This window comes from Sinohyriopsis cumingii, chromosome 16 (genome assembly GCF_028554795.1).
Source record: "Sinohyriopsis cumingii isolate HCF-2022 chromosome 16, ASM2855479v2, whole genome shotgun sequence".
In the NCBI taxonomy this organism is placed as follows: Eukaryota; Metazoa; Mollusca; class Bivalvia; order Unionida; family Unionidae; genus Sinohyriopsis; species Sinohyriopsis cumingii.
Genome location: NC_142976.1, coordinates 19,834,838 through 19,854,545, shown reverse-complemented (window position 1 = coordinate 19,854,545; position 19,708 = coordinate 19,834,838). Strand labels below are relative to the sequence as shown.

Genomic DNA, 19,708 nt, shown 5'->3' with positions numbered 1-19,708 from the left:
AAAAAAACATTAATTTAACTGTCCAAGGGCTGTTCATGATTTTATCTTAATTTTGATTTAGGGTGTTTTCTTAAATGAAAGGTTAAATTATCGAATTAGGGAAAATCATAATGATATTATTAGAGATATTTTAATTAAAGAACGAAAGACATATGTAATTTGTTGTTGGGGGATTCTGTTTGTTTTTTTAAATTGATTTGTAATGTGCGCTTGCAGAGCATCTGTATTTAGAATGTACTGTTTCGAAACTAAAATACCTACTGACATTCTTATCAATTTTTCACTCAAAGTGGACATATTCAGTGATAACACAAACGTAAAGACATAGGAAAAAGAAAGTGGACATATTCAGTGATAACACAAACGTAAAGACATAGGAAAAAGAAAGTGGACATATTCAGTGATAACACAAACGTAAAGATATAGGAAAAAGGTTTTACTTTCCAATTCATATCGTTCTTGCTAGTATCTAGAAATAAAGAAACCTAAATAGGTCAGAAAAATAAAACAGTATAAAAATTCAATTAATTAAGATAGAAGGTATAACAGATTCAAGTTATGTCCTAATTTACCATCAAATAGAAACGAACATTCAATGGAAATAAGCAACACATTAGTGGGCATTGTATTAACTATAACAACTATAGTAAAAGTATTTCTTATGTAAATATACACAAATTGTAATAACAAAGTTACTGTGTAGATTTTATATTGTTAGTGTAAGCATTTTTGTGACTTAAGACGTAGATGTGAACAATAAAGAGGAATATCTTCTTATTTTATAATGTCATATGATGCTGAGAGAGAAAATGTATTATTCTTAAAGTATTTAACAAAAAAAAGGAAATCATCAAACTCAAATGTATTCCTAACGAACCTTCATTGTTATAAATCACACTAGCTTTAAAATGATTGACGGTACTGATAATTGTACGAAATTCTGTAGCTTAAACACAATTTTTGTTCAGTGGACGGTGTTTGGTCTCAGTGGACGGAGTGGTCGAACTGCCCTGTTACATGTGACACCGGCATACAGATGAGATCACGTAATTGCTCTAATCCACCACCAGCGAATGGAGGGAGGGATTGTGTTGGAGACTCAAAGGAAACATCAGTCTGTACACTTAGCAAATGTTCAGGTGCGATTTTGTAATGTACCAATACCGAAATACTACTACTCTTGCTAGTACTACCACTACTTTTTTGTTTACTGAAACTACTGCCTACTGCTGTTTACTTACACTACTTCATCTAATACTACTACTACTACTATTTACTTTCACTAGTGCCACAACTACGGCTCTTGCAACCATTATCTGCTTATAATAGACACTTCTACTACTGTTTATTTGTGCTACTGCCACTAATATTATACACGTTTACTGCTGCCACGACTGCTACTTCTACTGTTTACTTATACTACCGTCACTTCTACTACATACTCTGCTGCTATTAGGACTAATATGTATGCTGAAAGATATCAATTTTAAAGGTTTAATTGATAAATACAAAGAATCTGTTTAGAACATGTGGGCACAACATAATAATCTATATGCTTCATATGACTGTTATCTATTCATAGAGTAAATAGTACTATAGGAACGTTTGGCATGGCTAAGCGTTGATGGAAAGACAATAATAAACATATATAGAGATGAGTAAATACACAATTACTAGCAGAATGTCTTAATTATTAAAAGGTTGCAGATCAAGTACTAGATCATCCGACTAGGCTTGTCTTTAGGAAGGGCATGTAGCTCCCATTTTCGTAGGATGATATGACAAATAATGTGTTAAAAGTGGCGTACCGCTCTCCCAACCAACAACACACAAAATAACTATTAACGTATTTGTTACGTCAGATTCAGTTTCGGAACATATTTGTTAATTATATTGTAGTAAAATTTATGTTTTGAAGGCACGGTATGTAACTGAACATTTTCTTTGCTATGAACAAATACACATTGTATGACTATTGTCCGTTCCAAATTTACTTCATGACCCATCAAACATTCTCTGTTTTATATCTTCGTTCAGTTAGGAAGAAACGAAAAGTATTTTTATGTTGCAGTTCATGGTGGATGGTCTGCTTGGACTAATTGGTTTTCATGTAGCACTACATGTGATATGGGACTAACACACCGAAGAAGGACATGTGATAACCCAAGACCGTCATATAACGGAAATATGTGTTTTGGGGACCCAGTTGAGTACAACCTATGTACATTGGGAGCGTGCAAAGTTAATTCAGATGTACATTTGCAAGCAGGTAAATGTAAATTTACTAGTATTAACAATAACTCATAGATGTATATAGTCTAATATGTTTGATTCCTACAAATAAACTGATACTAGATGAGACTCTTTTTATCTACTTTGTATCATATATATGCAGGGACCATCGATTCTCGTTGTTGCGATGGCAGTGTCCGTCTGAATAAGGCACAGCGAATTAAAAATAAGGGATACAATCTCGTATTTTAAGAATGCGAATTAATGAAAAGCATTATTAAAAAATTATAATCTAACAGCAAATGGAAGCAGGATGTATTTTAATATCCATCATATAGCGTCTAAAATAACTTTGACAAAATAATGTCTTCACAGAAGCGAGTCGATTACTTTGGGCGAAATTTAATTTCCGTCCATTTGCCATTATACACATTCAATATGTCAAAGGTTCTAGGGTTTTTCTAATTGATATTCGTTTTTTCCTACATTAATTGTATAATCCCTGGCCCCATGTCACTCTGTCCATGTGCACAATTAGGGTCTTGGATCGTCTTGATGAAAAGAGCTATTCCCATCCAGAAAGCCAGTGTGATTTTTCATCTTCTGCATTCTTTCGAGTGTATTGATTTCTACCCTGTTCTTATTACTAGATATGTGTGCAGTATCACTTGCATGCTCTTTGTTTGTGGAACCCCAACTACATGATCCGTATAACTTGTACTATAACACCAAACATTTTCTACAAAAGTAATATCGAGTAATTTTCAAAGCAGCTGAGGGGTGAGAATCAATTTCGCCAGAAACAAAAAGGCATCTTCTTCGTCTTGGCTTATTGACTTTGAGACTCTTGCTTTTCTACCAAAGCCTGATTTCTTCAGTAGCATTTTGTTTTGGAATTTAGTACTTGAACTGACATGTAAAATGAAACTGCCGTGAACGACACAGGATATATATGGGATCTGGCCTTTGGCCGTAATATGCTTTTCTGTGCTATTTTTAAAATATTCTAGAGAACACATTCCTTTTGGCAATTGCTGTGAACATTTCTTCGAAATAAGCGTTTAAATAATATTTTAAATACGACATAAAGCATTGAGAGCAGCAGCAACGTCTACTGTTTTAGTATGCTGATGTACAAAGCCATATCATTATATCATTAAAGAAGATCGAAATCGTTAAAATCGGATGTTATTTGATGAGATTTCCTGAAAATTGCTGCTGCATGCCAAAACGGATGTAATCCACATCTGGTTGTGTTTATATTTGGAATCTCCAATATTTATATAAACAATTTCAGATCATTTAAGCAGGTTGAAAATGTTATTTTTTAACACGTTTGCTAACTTGAGGAGTTCATGGTAACCTCTGTTTTGTACATTAAATACAAATCTCTGAACCATTTCATAGATTTTTTTCAAGTTTGTTGCTAAAATGCTAGGGATGGTAGTTACTTCAACGTAACTTCTTGCTCTGATAATAAGTGATACCTTACATACCTTACTTTTGTTCTTCGTTTCCATTGACGCTTTTAGTTGGTTGATATACCATCGACACAACTTGAGAGAATCATTGGTATTCATCAAACTAAATCAAATAAGACCTAGTCATTAGATTTTTTTTGGCTTTGTCCATGTTACAAATTGCATTTTTTTTCAGCGTCTCCTGTATGTATGTAAATTTAATTATGGTATAGTAATTTACGTGGTTCACTTTGTCATTTCTTCAGTATTCGAGGAAACAAATCAACAGCAAAAATGTATCATGACTTCTGCTCTGAACGTATATAACTCTATGTTTACAGAACTTTTTCGTACAACAATTAATACTAAATGGTGCGTCTGTTGAAGAGTTCATATGAAATTTATAAAGTGATATGTTGTCACAACAACAATTGTATATTAGCAAAGTATTAGCAAAATATACTTCATAAAGGCATTTTGATTCCATATCTACAATCGACAGTTAATTGTCCATATTGAATTATTGTGTGGTTTCAGTAATGTTTTCAAACATTCCCGCGATATCTTTTTAAAGCTCAGTTAAGTCAAGTAGGCAAACACCAGATTTGTGTAAATAATTTTAAAATGAAATATATTTCCTAGGTAGGTACATAAATTTAAATTCTGATGATGTAACAGATGTCATTACAGTGAAAAACATGTATTTATTCGAAATCAGACATATAATCCCCATCTCTTTATTGAATGACTACAATCGTGGGGGTAAGCTTAATTGGAATATGAATTTTCCTTATGAATGTTAGTATATTGTGTTGTCGATATTACTCTTTTGTCACAAGCTAGGCTAGGCTCATTAATTTCACCTTAGCGGTTGTGAATATAGAGTAGCTGTGATAAAAGAAAAAAGCACCCTATTGCTTTGTCGCCAGATTAAGAACAAAGTAGCATAGAATGAACTTTTTCTTTTTTGCGAGGTAGATGTTTTTAGTTACGTTTTCTTACGCGAGCTCATACAATAAGGTTAGTATAAGGCAACATATAGTGTCTTTGTAAGCTTGTAATGATGAACAGTAATATAGAAAATGTATCTTAGTTATGTATGCTTCCAAACTATATAGTTTAGCTAATACTCGTTATACGCTACGCTGAGACGGCAGCGTAACTAAACATACTGGCTACATGCTTTTAAACGGTGTGTGTGTGTGTGAGAGAGAGAGAGAGAGAGAGAGAGGAATCGCTATTAACTTTTAACTTAGCGGTTATCTTTTTAAATATAGTATATATGAATATTGCTATGCTTAGCGAAAGAAAATACGAGGATAGCACTGCGAAATATTTGTTGAGACTGCAACCTTCCGTGTTCAACCATAGACTTTTGTATGAATAAATACTGTTTAATGCATTGAGGTAAACATGCACTTGTGAACGTTAATGTTTTTGCTTTTGTTTTAATGTATTCAAGTACAAGCACTTCATAAAGGTGCATGCATAATGCTGGTACCTGGAATAAAATCAGATGGTTTGTAAATCGTTTCGTTATCCTAGTGAATGGTAGCTGGACCTTGTGGACGTCTTGGAGCCCCTGTTATAGCGACGTCTTTCCTTGCGAAGTTGGACTACAAAACAGAACTCGAAACTGCACAAACCCTGCACCCAAAAACGGAGGAAAGTACTGCGATGGAAGTCCAATAATGTACAAAGATTGCGATGCACGTATGGCATGTTTTGGTATGTAAAGCATTAAACGTTTGTAAATGTTTTCTAATCTTTACATGTAAAAATGGAACACAGTTAATGATATACAATTGTATTCTCTGGAATAGACATACGTCAAAAGAGATTTGATTGCTCACAAAACTTCCGCTATTTATAATGTGTGTGACCATAATAACAAAGACAAACTGGAGAAACTTAGCGCCGCCTTGATACAGTTCTAGTGAGCCTAAAAGATTACTGTGTGTAAAAGTGGAATGTAGGTGCTGGCCTTTTCAAGACCCTTGTCATCTAATATAACCCATGAAATATCCCAAAATTGACAAGAATCCTATTTAGCCTATCCTCGTTCGGATACCGTGTCATGTTTATGGGTAAGGTAATTTACACCCATTGCTTCTGCACTAAATGGACTAAAATGTGCTCATGTGATATTAAACACTTCAATCGATCAAAGTGACAATATCCTTCCATTCATTTTTCACCTGTGTTACATGGATCGTTTTTAGGTACAGTGTACATTATCAGAATGGGCATTTTAAGTGTTTTTAAAAGTAATTCAGTTAATGGGTCTAACTTCTCTATCCTAAAGGTTTCCGATACTCAGAAAGCTAATGGATGTTCATTTTCATGTTATGACCAGCAAAAACATTACCGAGAAATGAGCAAACGTTTTACACACAAACCCGTGGATTTGATCTTTTCTAACAGATAACCGGATGAATGGTAAAGTTTCGATTAGACATTTGTTCCTTTTCTTAGCTACGTAGTGTTTGCAGCTTTTTAACCGCAAAATATGTACTAAGAAGTAAACTTCAACATATACACGACATTCATCGAACTGATAAAAGACTTTGACAGTCAGCCATGTGGGCCTTTGGAGGGTCATGGGAAACGTTGGTTGCCCAGAAAAATCCATCGTGATAGTTCTGCAGTTTCATGGGTGCATGGTTGCAAACACCGTGGAAAACGGAAAGTCATCAGAACCGATGGAGTTAAGCGGGCCTGTATATTGGCCTCAGTATGTTTTCTGTCATACTTACTGATGTCTTCCGTGACCATAACGCTGCGATAAACATTAGATTCCGGACTGATGACAAACTATTCATCTCGGTCTCAGAATCAATATACAAAAGGCAGAGGTAATGCACCACCCTGCACCAGGAAAGTCTTATATAGAGCCTACCATCACAGTAAATTGCCAGCATATTGTCACGTGTAGTAGACGTCGATGATGAAACCATCACTAGAATTGTTAAAACAAGCGCGGCCCTTAGCAGGCTACCTTTAAATGTACTGTACCGCAGAAGAATCGCTTTACAAACAAAACTTAGTGTCTGCAAACTCATTGTGTTGCCCACCCTGCTGTATGCTTCCGACACCTATAAAGTGTGCATACGCCATGCCAAGACGTTGGATCATTTTCACTTGGGCGACGTTTGAAGACGAGATGGCAGGGCAGGGTCTCTTACAGTCATGCATGCCACCCATCCACAAACACAAACAAGGCATACGTGCCACGTTAAAAAAAGATGTCAAACACGCGAATATCGAAGATAAATGGATGAAAAGCGCAAACACTAAAGTTCAATTTCCTTACAAGATTTTATTTTTAAGATTCCTAAACTTGCGAAATATGATTATGAAAGTATTTTGTGATGAATCTTTATTGTTTTAGTAATCGTAATTTGTCCAATCGTTAAACATTTATCTTTGAATCTCTTTTGTCACATATCAATGTGTACTCGCCATACCGATTCGACTCCGGCTTTCAATAAATTATATCCCAATAACCTTTTTTTTTTTGATTATATTAGCATCGTTAAAAATGATTTCGTTCATATAATCATCCATCAAAAGTGCATATTGTGTGATCTTTCCTCATTATTCTGTATATATAACTGTACATTTATAGTTTATAGTTATACTTTCTTGTATATACTTTGCTTTTCTCACTAAAAGTCCATATGGGTGAGTTACTTATATTTGCACGTATTGCTGTATGCATTACCGTTTAACGACAACTCTATAAAATCAGGGCTACATGGTATAAATGAAACATCCCAAACTTTAGGAACTTGTATCAACCCAAATAAGAGTAAGCGTGAAGTGCAAGAAGATACTTGAAAGCAAAGATATAACCAATGTACAAAAGGTATAAAAATATGCAAAATCATCAAATCAAGTTGTCATAATTGGTTATATAAACTTTATCCCCTCAGAATGTCCAAAACTATTTCTAGTGGTACATGCTCATAACGTTTATTCACCGAGTTCACATAAAACACCCTGGTCTCGCTGGGTGAAAGTCGACGCAGTCGAGCACAATGTGTACCTCTGCTGCTTTTATAGCGAGTTGATTCTTGTACATCTTGAACTCTTTTCCTCCGACCTCGTTCTATCCTACATTGTCGGAAATTGGCGCGTGGTTGAATGGGTTAGGACGATGATGCGTGGGAGTTAGGAGATAGGTACCATTACATGCGGCACATAATCGGTTCCTGATTGCAGCAGAGTATAATTTCTTACAGTATTTGATTAATTTGGTGTCATAACAATCGTACAAATTAGCACTCTCACAGTATCCTACACTGAGTAAAAGATTTTCATAATAATACAGAACATGACTACCAGACAGGCAATCGTAAGGTTGAAAGACGAATTTAAATAAACCGTCATCATTTGTCTTGTACGCTTCTTGCCTACTTTTTACCGTTAAGGAATGAATATTTCTGTTGGAAACTTCTGCTACTTTATTATCAGAGATTTCTAATTTGTTGAGTTTTAAAGCAAATCTTAAAGTGGCGCCTGAATAAATCATCAGAACAGATGTTCATTTTAATATGTCCTCTTTTAAAGCTTGAATGCGCTGATTAACCATGATCAGCAAAGACAAAAACAATATTTGGACATTATTTGGAAAACTCCGTAAAGATATATAAAAGATGCATTTTAAAACAGAATGCTACTATAACATGCGTAGTTGGTGGTGGTGCTTTTGGAGGTTCCACTTTACATTATTCACTTCTTAGTATATGCAACTACGAACATTTGACCTTAAAACATCTCGTTTTTTTGCATTATTCTAGCGACGGTCACGGGTTCATTTGCCCGTGTTATATCTGGACGTCTTGAGGTGTATTATAACCATACATGGGGAACAGTTTGTGACGACTCTTTTGAGGACGTAGATGCCAAAGTAGCCTGCAAAATGCTGGGATATAAGTAAGTCTGAACTTCTGGAATACAAGTAAGTGTCATTCTTGAAAAGACCAAACTGATTTAACATTGTTCCCCACCAACTCTTATTGAAGAGAATATGATGGACACAGCACCGACCAAACCTTTACAAATCTCCATATAAATGTTCCCATTAGTTATATTAGTTTCTTACACGCTGTCGTTTGTTTGTATATGTCGCTTACAATATTTCATAGACAAATTCATCTTGTTTGAAATCAATTCACTTTATAATGACCAACGTTCTCTCATTAACCGACACGCAGGCTAGGATGTAATAAAGGGATATTTAGACAAAGTTCAAATCTCTGAAAATAGAACTACTTTCTATATCCCAAACCGCCTACGGATCGAGGGTTGTAGAATTAGCCCGACGTGCCTCACCACGTGTCGTAAAAGGCGACTAAGTAGAGACAACCTGTCTGCCGTGGGTTGCGTCCCGCGCCGGGGGAGGAAAGGATCCTGGTAGTTGAGCGGAGGCTTTCCATGAAATACGCTAATTTGGCCTATATTTCTTCTACACGGGTGGTCGGGATGGGCCCGGTCTCGACAAATCGGCTCATCACACCGAAACCTAGGAAGGCTTTATTTACTCCCACACCACCTTCTTTATCGTTCTCCTTTTATATCTGTTGATCCCACCGTTGCCCCTATAGTCTATTCCTTTATCTTTCCCTTTCCCAAGTCTTAGAAGACTTCACAGAAGGTATTGGCTTAACGGGTCAATCGGGAGGTAATTTTACCTCAAAACAAACGTACCAAAACTGGAACTGACTCAAATGATGAACCATGTAGTCTGGAATCCTTTCCTCGCTTCATGGTCATCCAATCAAAAGATGAAATCAAAATCCCTAACCGCACTATCGCCATTTATAGTCGAATACTTGGATTAGTCGGCAAACCCAAAAGCATTTAAAAGCTCAGATCAGGTGGTCTGCTTGTGGAGTGCGAATGTAAAGCACATACTGAGAACATCCAAAAAATTAAGACCTTTCATGAGAGTCCAGTAACTTGTTTCGCTCACACATCACTTAATACATCAAAAGGCGTCATTCTTTGCCATGACTTAAGCTGGAGTCGGCGACAAAGAAATCGTAGAGGGGATGACAAATGAAGGTGTCACTGCAGTCCGTAGGATTCGTATCAAACGAAACAACAATATGCAGGACACCAACACCATTATACTCACCTTCAACAAACCAACAGTGCCTAATGTTGTCAAAGTTAAAGTTGAGATATATATATCAAATCCTCTCCGATGCTACAAATGTGAAAACTACGGTCATCATGAAGACCGATGTTCCAGAAACCAAATATGTGGCCGATGTGGAGACCATTCTCATCGTGAATCCGAGTGAAAAGCCACTCCGCATTGCGTCAACTGCGGAAAGGAACACCATGCTAATTCAAAGGAATCCGACACATGGCAACACGAGAAGGAAATACAGAGGGTTAAATACACATCCAACATCCTCATTCCAGAGTCCAAGAAACATGTAGAAGCTAGAACATTAATCCCCGGTCCGTCTTTTTCAACTATATTGAAAAGCAAAAAAAAGCAACGAAAGACGCACAAACCCAGACAACCCCATCTGAATCCCCTTCCAGATCGAACATTCCGCATTACAAACCCCCGAAATATCTACTCAAACAACATTCAACAATACACCACCAACAAGATCACAAAATAGTATATAATAAAGTCGCTAACAAATAGGAAGCAAAAGGGGTCTAATGAACCCATAAAGCAAGCAGCACAATAGGTTTGGGGACTTTGAAAATATGGACGCAGAAAAAACTGCTCCATGTCCTTAAGGTGACTCCAGACCTAACAACAACAAAAATACGTACTTCCTCCAGAGAAATAACCAAACAGATTGCCTCCGCGAAAAGTCTAACCTACCTCCATAATCTTTAAAATAAACTTCTAATGAAGAAAACCATCATATAATGGAACTGTATAGGATTTAAAGCCAACTACCATGATATTATTCTGCTTTTAAACCAACATGATCCTGTAGTACTATGCCTTGAGGAAACATCGAAAGTCCCGGATAACATCACACTTAAAAACTACTCGCTGTTTAAGACCTACTCTCAAAATGTTGACAGGGCCTCAGTAGGAGTCTCTTATTGTGAACAACAGAACCCCTCGTAGCGTCATCCCCTTAAAAAACAAATTTACAAGCCATTGCTGCAAGCGTCATTCTAAATTAAGTGATTACCTTTTTGTTCTATTTACATAATAACCAAACACCAACCTAGTACCAAACGAATTAGACAATCTTGTTAAACAACTTCATGCACCCTTTGTTTTACTCGGGAATTTTAATGCCCATAACATTTTATGGGGATCAAATCACATAAGTGGCAGAGGCCACACAGTCGAAGACATCGTTTCCAGACACGATTTGTGTCTATATAACACCAAATCACCGACAATTTTACACCCAGGAATGGGTACATACACATGTATCGATTTGACAATATGTTCTCCTTCGCTGCTTTTGGACAATGAATTGAACGTCGCTGATAACCTTTAAAGCAGTGATCACTTTCCAATATTCCTTGAAAATATTAACTCTACAATTCATGACGTAATTCTACAATGGAATATAAAGACGACGGCTGGGCTAAGTTTGAAACATTCTATAAAACTAGGCTGGATGAGGATACAGTTTTCTATGTTAATGACCCTATTCAGCATTTTACATCTATTTTAACCGAGATTGCAGAATAATATATCACCAAATCCTCATCATGCTGTAAAAGAAACCCAAAACCTTGGTTCACTAAGGAATGTAAGGAAGCCATTAGACAACGCCGAGAAGCACTGAAAAAAATTAACAATCGTCCGACGCCGCACAATCAAAGAAAGTAAACGAGCATCATGGAAGAAATATGTTTATACTTTAAACTCTCGTTCCTCTATTAAGAAAGTTTGGGACACGATCCGCAAAATAAACGGAAAGAGAAAACACAATTCTCTCCGACATCTGAAACTGATCAATAACAATTTTAGTTCAAAACGTGACATAGCAAATGTTCTTGCTGACACATTCTCTAAAACTTCCTCATCATCTAATTATTCAAAAGCCTTCCAAAACTTGAAAACTCAAAAACAAAAGTTACGGTTAAAATTAACGAACAAAAACTCGGAAAGTTATAACCAACTGTTCTCACTATCAGAGCTTATGGAGGCTTTAGACAAGGCCCATGATACATCCGCTGAGCCTGACGAAATACATTGCCAGTTTTTAAAACACCTTACAGAATCATCATTAACATCTCCTTTGAAACTTTTCAATGCTTTATGGATTACTGGTAATGTAACTAAGATTTGAAAAGAAGCAACAGTAATACCGGTTCCCAAACCAGGTAAAGATAGCGAAGATCCTACCAACTATTGAGCTATTGCACTCATAAGCTGTGTATGCAAACCAATGGAACCAATGATCAATTCTCGGCTTGTATGGTACATGGAAACTAACAATTTAATATCTCCTTTCCAAAGTGGCTTTCGTTATGGACGGCGTACCGATGATAATCTGGTTAGACTTGAAACATTTATTCACCACCTATTTATCAAGAAAGAACATTTAGTAGCGGTTTTCTTCTATTTACAAAAGACCAATGACACGACATGGAAGTGTAGGATACTAAATGACCTGCAGCAAAATATAAACAAGATTCAAAATTGGGTTAGTACGTTCGGCTTCAAATTCAGTTACGGCGACACCACGATGAACTTAAACTCACGCTGGATGGAAATCATGGTCTAAAAGGCCGTCAGCCCTCTTTCATATCCAACTTTCTCTCAGACAGAGAATTCAAGGTACGAGTGCGCTCTACTCTCTCAGATATGCACAAGCAAGAGATGGGTGTGCCCCATGGCTGTATTGTATCAGTGACGCTTTTCAATAACAAAATCAATAGCATCGCCAAGTGTTTGACACCTCGAGTGGATTGCTCGCTATATGTTGATGATTTTCTAATATGTTATCGATCAAAGCACATGCATACAATTAAAAGACAACTACAGCAAAATATAAACAAGATTCAAAATTGGGTTAGTACTTTCGGCTTCAAATTCAGTTACGGCAACACCACGATGAACTTAAACTCACGCTGGACGGAACACCTATCCCAGTTGTTGTGGAAACAAAATTGTTAGGTATTATCTTTGACAGAAAACTGACTTTTATTCCACACCTAAAGAACTTGACAGCTAAATGCTTAAAAGCACTTGACCTACTTAAAGGAGTAGCGCACACTGCACACTGCCTGGGGTGCTGATAGAAAAGTCATACTCAATTTATATAGAACGTTTATTCGCTCCAAACTGGACTATGGTTGCGTTGTGTATGGTTCAGCCAGAAAGTTATATCTTAAAATTCTTGATCCCATTCATCATCAGGGAATAAGACTGGCTCTGTGAGCATTTAAAACATCCCCATGTGAAAGCCTACTAGCTGAAGCGATCGAACAACTGTTTTCACATCGTAGAGATGTGCTTTCCGCACAGTATGCTCTCAAATTAAAGTCGCACCCTCTGAATCCTGCTTATTCGGCTGTTTTTCAACATATATACAAAACCTAGTACGAATATAAACCAAACGCCATTCCTTCCTTTGGCGTTATAATATCATCCAGCTTTGACAGTACAAAAATAGATCTTTCTAAAATTCAGAAAATGTCCATCTCCGAAAAACCACCCTGGCTACTTAAACAACCACGATGGACAAAATCGGAGACAAACCCTTCTGTCTTCCACAACTCTTACCATGAACCCTCACCGACTTTAAAAACTACACAAGAATTTACACCGATGGATCAAAGGATGAGGAAAAGGCTGCTGCAGCCTTCGTTTGTGGAAATCACACCATGCAAGTTCGCTTACCAAATGGAACATCAATTTTTTCAGCCAAAATCAGAGCAATAGACCTATCTCTGCAGCATTTTAAACAGCATCATCTTCTCCGACTCACGATCAGTACTTCAGTCACTATGCAAAAAAAAACTAGAGAATCCATTATTGAAAAACATACTCGTCACAAATACCGAGCTGTCATGTATCCCACAATAGAATATACTGTTGGTTACCTAACCATATTGGTATGAAAGGTAACGAAAAGGCGGATCGCGCTGCTAAAATGGCCCTTACCCAAGAACCAACTAAAATACCGTATACTGAGTTTAAATCTAGTGTCAGAAAGTCCTTACGTCAGAAGTGGCAGGCATCATGGAAGGATGTAGTGAATCACAAACTTCATGCAATCAAGCCAACTCTAGGAGAATGGACTCCTTCCTACAGAACCATGCGTAGGGAGGAGGAAGTCATTGCAATAATCCAAATTGGTCGTAATTATATCACCCACTCCCACATACTAAAAGGTGAAGACCCACCAGAGTGCGTTTCTTACAATAAACTATACACTGTTAAGCACTTTATGATAGAGTGTTTTGACCGGCAACCTACGCGCGATCAGTATTACATTGCGCATGACATGAAGGAACTTTTTGATACAATAAACGTAAGTTGTATTCTAGAATTCTTAAAAGAAGTAAATAGTTATTCCAAGCTTTTATTTTCTATGCCATCACGTTGATAAGTTATACGTAATGTATATACCGTCCTTTACATTCAAAACCTTTTCATCTGTCATCATTAAGATACACCGTTACATTCGCCGTTGATCTGGAAGCTTTATTTATTACCTTTTCCATCTTGTCGTTTTACATTCAACTCTTTGGTTTTATATCGGTGGTCGATCAGTACTGCAATGTGCATGACATGAAGGAACGTTTTGATACAATAAGTATCACTTGCATTATGGAGTTCCTGAAAGCAATGAATATTTACTCTAAACTCTAACTTTTATGCTATCACCTTGTGCAGATTTATCCAATATATATATATATATATATATATATATATATATATATATATATATATATATATATATATATATATATATATATATATATATATATATATATATATATATATATATGTGCCTTTTTTAATACCTTATCATCATTCTTCATTAAAATACACCATTTACATCCCCCGTTGATCGGGAAGCTTTATTTTCCACCGTTACTATCTTAGCGCTTTAAGTGTTCAACTATTTGGCTTTGATATCTCTGGTCGATATGAGACTTTTTGTAATTGTTAAAAATTATACATATATTCATTTTGTTTGATGCTAAATAGCCTAAGAGTACTGATGCGCCGTTAAAACACAATCAATCAATCTCTATCCCCTTCCCCATTCTTCATTTTTATCCCATGATCCCCGCAGAAATAAAGCAATACCCAAATTACGTCTGTAACTGCCAGTCCCTCCCTTCTCATATACAATTACCATTTTCATAATCCCCTACAACTGTAGCAATCTTATCATACGTTGCATGAAGGAACTGAAAAACAAACACAAGCACATATTACAAGAAACTTAACGTTTCAGAATCCTAAGGACAATGATGTATCCTAGATGAACATTAATCCTGTCCTCAACTATAGTGAGATCTATAACTTTGGCTTGGCTATCCTACAGTGCATTATATGTCATATGGGTCATGTGTGCGCATTACTCATTTTAAAATAGTTCCTTTAAAATGTAACACTAATTTTCTTTACCCAGGGTTTATTCATCTGATTATTGAATGTTCTGAACCTTAACTTCATCAAGAAACTTGCAGACGAAAATTATATCTTGCTATTAACTTTAATAATGGTGGCCATTTACTAAACTTGGGTCAAATAAAGAGCGCGTCGAGTGAAATTGTCACAATCGAGGGTAGTACGCAATGGTTATTTCATCCATAAACGTCGACATACGTTAGCATTAGGTTTGCCATATGCACCTCTCGGGGTGTCTAAATAATGACCTAGCAAAGCAATATAAATGTACTCGAATAGACATGAAGTGATTACTTGCCACTTAAAGGTATGGAGAATCAACTTCTAAATAATGACACCCATTACTGAAACATTCGGTGTTGTTTGCGTACATGACCCGTGTGACTTATCCTGTAGTAAACTCACTAAAACGTGCTACGTATGTTGTTATTAGCATTGCTAAACAACTTTTAAAAACAGCTATCGTCATGCCATCAGATTGTGGTGTTTTTCCTTCTCGTTTATAAAGTATTTAGTACTCGGTCATGGTGTCTCTAATGTTACACAGAGAGACAGACAGACAGATTATAAAATAATTGCGTGTGTGCATATATTATCTAAACTTTACAAACAATCAAGACATAGAGACACATATATTTTATATTCTCATGAATAGGAATTACAATGAAATTTGAAAACGACATTATATAAGTCCATTTTAATGGCGTCCCGTGTTATTTCTACTGGCATAGCTTCTTCTTTTGCGTAGCTATATACTTGTTTTAATTGGAATCACATGTTGCATTGAATACGAAAATGCACAAAATTGGTTATGCACAGTGTATAATTAATTGCGTGGATACTATAATACTTTTAGTTTCTGTAGTAATTATAATATTGTAACTAGAAAAGCTGCCACACTGTGTTGTTTCATAAATATAATGGCAGCATGCTGTGATTGTGAACAAATAATCCAGTCTTTAGTGCGTGTGAAAATAGTTCTGCCAAGACCAGATTAATACTTCAGTACTTTGTGTAACTAACGCATTTGACCTGTATGAATTTCAGATTTCTTGTAAAGTTAAAGCATTTTTCTGTGAAAGTTTTGAAAACGACTGGTTCAATATCAGTTCATTTTGTGACACGTTGGACACATCTTTGGGAAAAAGAACTAAAGAGAGATAGAGAGTTGTTGTTGTTCTAGGGTTTAACGCCTTTTTTCAGCACAATATAGGCTATACATGGCGGCCAGTATAACTGGGGGAGGAAGAACTCTGGAAAACCCAGGGAAGAACCACCGACCCAAGAGAAGCTACAGGCAGGCTTTCCCACGTACCCATGCTAGCCGAGCCTTGGACTTGAACCCATGCAGGCAGAGGTGAGGTGGCAGTGATCCGGAACTGTGAGCGCTTTAGACCACTCGGCCACTCGGGGCCCCCAAAGAGAGAGAGAGAGAGAGAGAGAGAGAGAGAGAGAGAGAGAATAAAAAAGTTCATGAAAGTTTCTTCTTTAAAAATATAAAAGCAAATACCACAATACCAATTTCCTTTTCAAGTCGCAAATAGTCCTTTTCAGAACACACTTATATATCTTAGGAGATATCTGTCAAATGGTAGCTCAATCAAACACAGTACCAAAACCCTGTATTACTATATATGTGCCTGTATATGCATATATGCAATCATATCAATACTTAACAATTAAATCAATGTTTTAATTTATCCCGAATGAGAATCACAATGACATTTTGTAAACACATAGCAAATATCAATTGATTCTTCTTTGTTTTTGCTTTCATTTTGTTACGTTTACTTCTATGTTTTCTGAACGTTCCTCATTGTTCTTGTAACTCTTGAGAATTGTTTTCGTTTGAGACTGCCAAACTTCTAAGATCAATGTTACTATATATTTCAGTTTTGGGTGGATATATACAAGTACACAACGATATGACTGACTGAAAGTGTTTTCTTTATAACTTTAGTAATGGATGGCTGATATTGAGCGATAATGTACCGGATGGTACTAATCAAATTTGGCTTGACGACGTTCACTGCAGTGGAGCTGAAAATGAGCTACTTCAGTGCCAGCACACTCCTTTTGGAACTACAAACTGTGTACATTCGGAAGATGTAGGCGTCAGGTGCTCGTTGTAATTAAAGTTGCGTCCTCATGATTACATATATGGTTTCTCTGTATATTTAGTATCTCGTAATCTGGATTTTAGACAATGCAAGTACCATGTGAAAACCTCTATGTATACGTTTGATTCGTATCAAGGAAAAGAAAAGAAAATATAATAATAAAGACAAATCAAACTACTATAACATTGCATTGCTAATTATACAAAAAATATTGATTGAACAAGAAGCCAACAATAATCGTACATTTGCTTCATCTACAAGTATTAGAGTCCTGTGTCTGATAAACTGGACTACATGCTGGAATTGACACGGAAGTAGTTGTGTTGGGACATATGATACCTATATAGGGGGTTTCACGGTTGAAAACACCGGAGGGCATATCGGTGCAGCTCACTTCCGGATAGATCAGTCAATTAAGATGGCAGATGGAGATCAAGAAAATATGACAGACCGCTCTCATTATGCAAGCAGGGTCGATATCTCACTACCTTAAAAAGAAATTCTATCAATATTTGATCAATTTAGTTTACATCATTTTTTGTCACTAACTTTCACTGCTCCCAGCTTTCAAAAATAAATCTTATCTGCCCATTTCAGGACTTCATTATCTTTCCATTACTACCTTATGCTCTAGTTTGTATTATCTGATTGTGCGAAAGTGTATCGCGCGGTAAAAAGTTCTTGCAATTTATCTCACTTGAAGAATAATGAAAATTTGTTTATTTTGTACACATTCAGTCATAGCAGTTAATGTTGTTTCTTTTATTATTGATTTAGAGTGTTGCTTTTCTATTAATGTTCATTATATTTTCATGAAATAACATGAGTTTTTTTCAACCACGCTGGAGAAATATCGATGTTTGACACACTATGCATGTATAGGACATTTGTGGCTCTCACCTATCTGTCTGTCTGTATGTCTGTCTTCTTTCATCTGGTGCATGGGTATGTATATCCTCGAATGAATGTGTGTTCGCATATGTATATTACATAAACATACTTCTGGTTAAAAACGAGTATAAAATGATACTAAGTTAGAAAGAGTGACTGAGAGATAAAGACAACAAATATGAATATTTGTGAGTATCCATTTATTACTGACTTGTAGAGTATGTTCGTACAAGCAGTCTCTTTTTTAAATCATACTGTTTGCAATTGTACATCCGGTCACGTGGATCAATGTTGATTTAAAATCGAACCAACGTAATATGACGGAATCTGTGATATAATTGAATCTTCAAAACTTACATATTTGATGCAAGAAAAGTTCAACAGAATTAAACTCATTTCAAAAGAAGACTGTACTAGATGAATTTGCTGGTGGCCATCAGAAATGTTGTACAAAGACACCATCAAATTTGAGAGCTATTAAGTGTCAGCATAAGCAAAGAAAAATCATGCTGAAAGTTATTGCATGTACCGTCCGATATCTGATGTTTCAAACGTCAAAAAGAAAATGAAACAACAAGAAAAACACGTCATTGGGCATGTTATTTAATCTGAATATTGTACGATATTTACACCCAAATATGAATAAATATTCCGCCTACATTAATTACACTCATTTATCGTTATGATAGCTAAAGTAATTATTGCTTTGTTAAGTTCCTCTAAATAAATTAAAATACTGTGTTCCATTTTTTTTAACACAACAAATCTGATTTAAAATATTCAGCATTACAAATCAGCTGACGTATGGAATTAGTGTTATAATTGTCTTATCGAACTTGTGTTATAACTTTCTTAACACGTGTTATAAACGAACTATTAGCCTTGCGAAAATAACTGAGAAAGAAGGATATATCAACATATGAAAAGTGAAAATTGTTGAGATTGTTTTCAGTAAAGTTATATAACTAAACATGTGCAAAATGTTTAAAATCGGAGAGCAGAGTGATATGTCCCTACAAATGTATCTGAAATTATGGATAATGAATTTATATTATCAGATATGGACAGTGTATTTAATTTAATTATTTGATATCATTTAAGTATGGAAAGTAAATATTATTTAATTATCTGATATAATGTAAGTATGGATACTGAATCTAATTATCTGATTTAATGTCTATAATTATTCTCCTAGTATGAACAAACGATGTTTGGCATATATAATTGATTCATTGGTTTAACCATAATGATCTGTAGTACAGCTAATATACCTTCCTTTGTTGACTATGTTTCTCTAACCAAGTGTAGAACGGTGAACTATCCGGAACTGGAAAAAATTTGTGGGCATGCGCATTGGAGCTAAGGGATGTAATTTTAGGCGCTACGATCAGTAACTCCGTTGCAAC

At 35.9% G+C, this 19,708-nt stretch overlaps 1 protein-coding gene across 1 annotated transcript in view; it reads left to right on the top strand.

Annotated features, from left to right (window-relative positions):
• LOC149780037 (semaphorin-5B-like) overlaps positions 1-17,446 on the top strand; it is a 50,088-nt gene extending 32,642 nt beyond the window's left edge. Inside the window, exons 10-14 of the mRNA XM_089936801.1 lie at positions 969-1,139; positions 2,072-2,269; positions 5,238-5,420; positions 8,495-8,630; positions 17,252-17,446. Of these exons, the coding sequence (XP_089792927.1) occupies positions 969-1,139; positions 2,072-2,269; positions 5,238-5,420; positions 8,495-8,630; positions 17,252-17,423 (860 nt within the window). The 3' untranslated portion in view covers positions 17,424-17,446. The remainder of the gene's footprint in view (positions 1-968; positions 1,140-2,071; positions 2,270-5,237; positions 5,421-8,494; positions 8,631-17,251) is intronic.
• Positions 17,447-19,708: the final 2,262 nt, after the last annotated feature.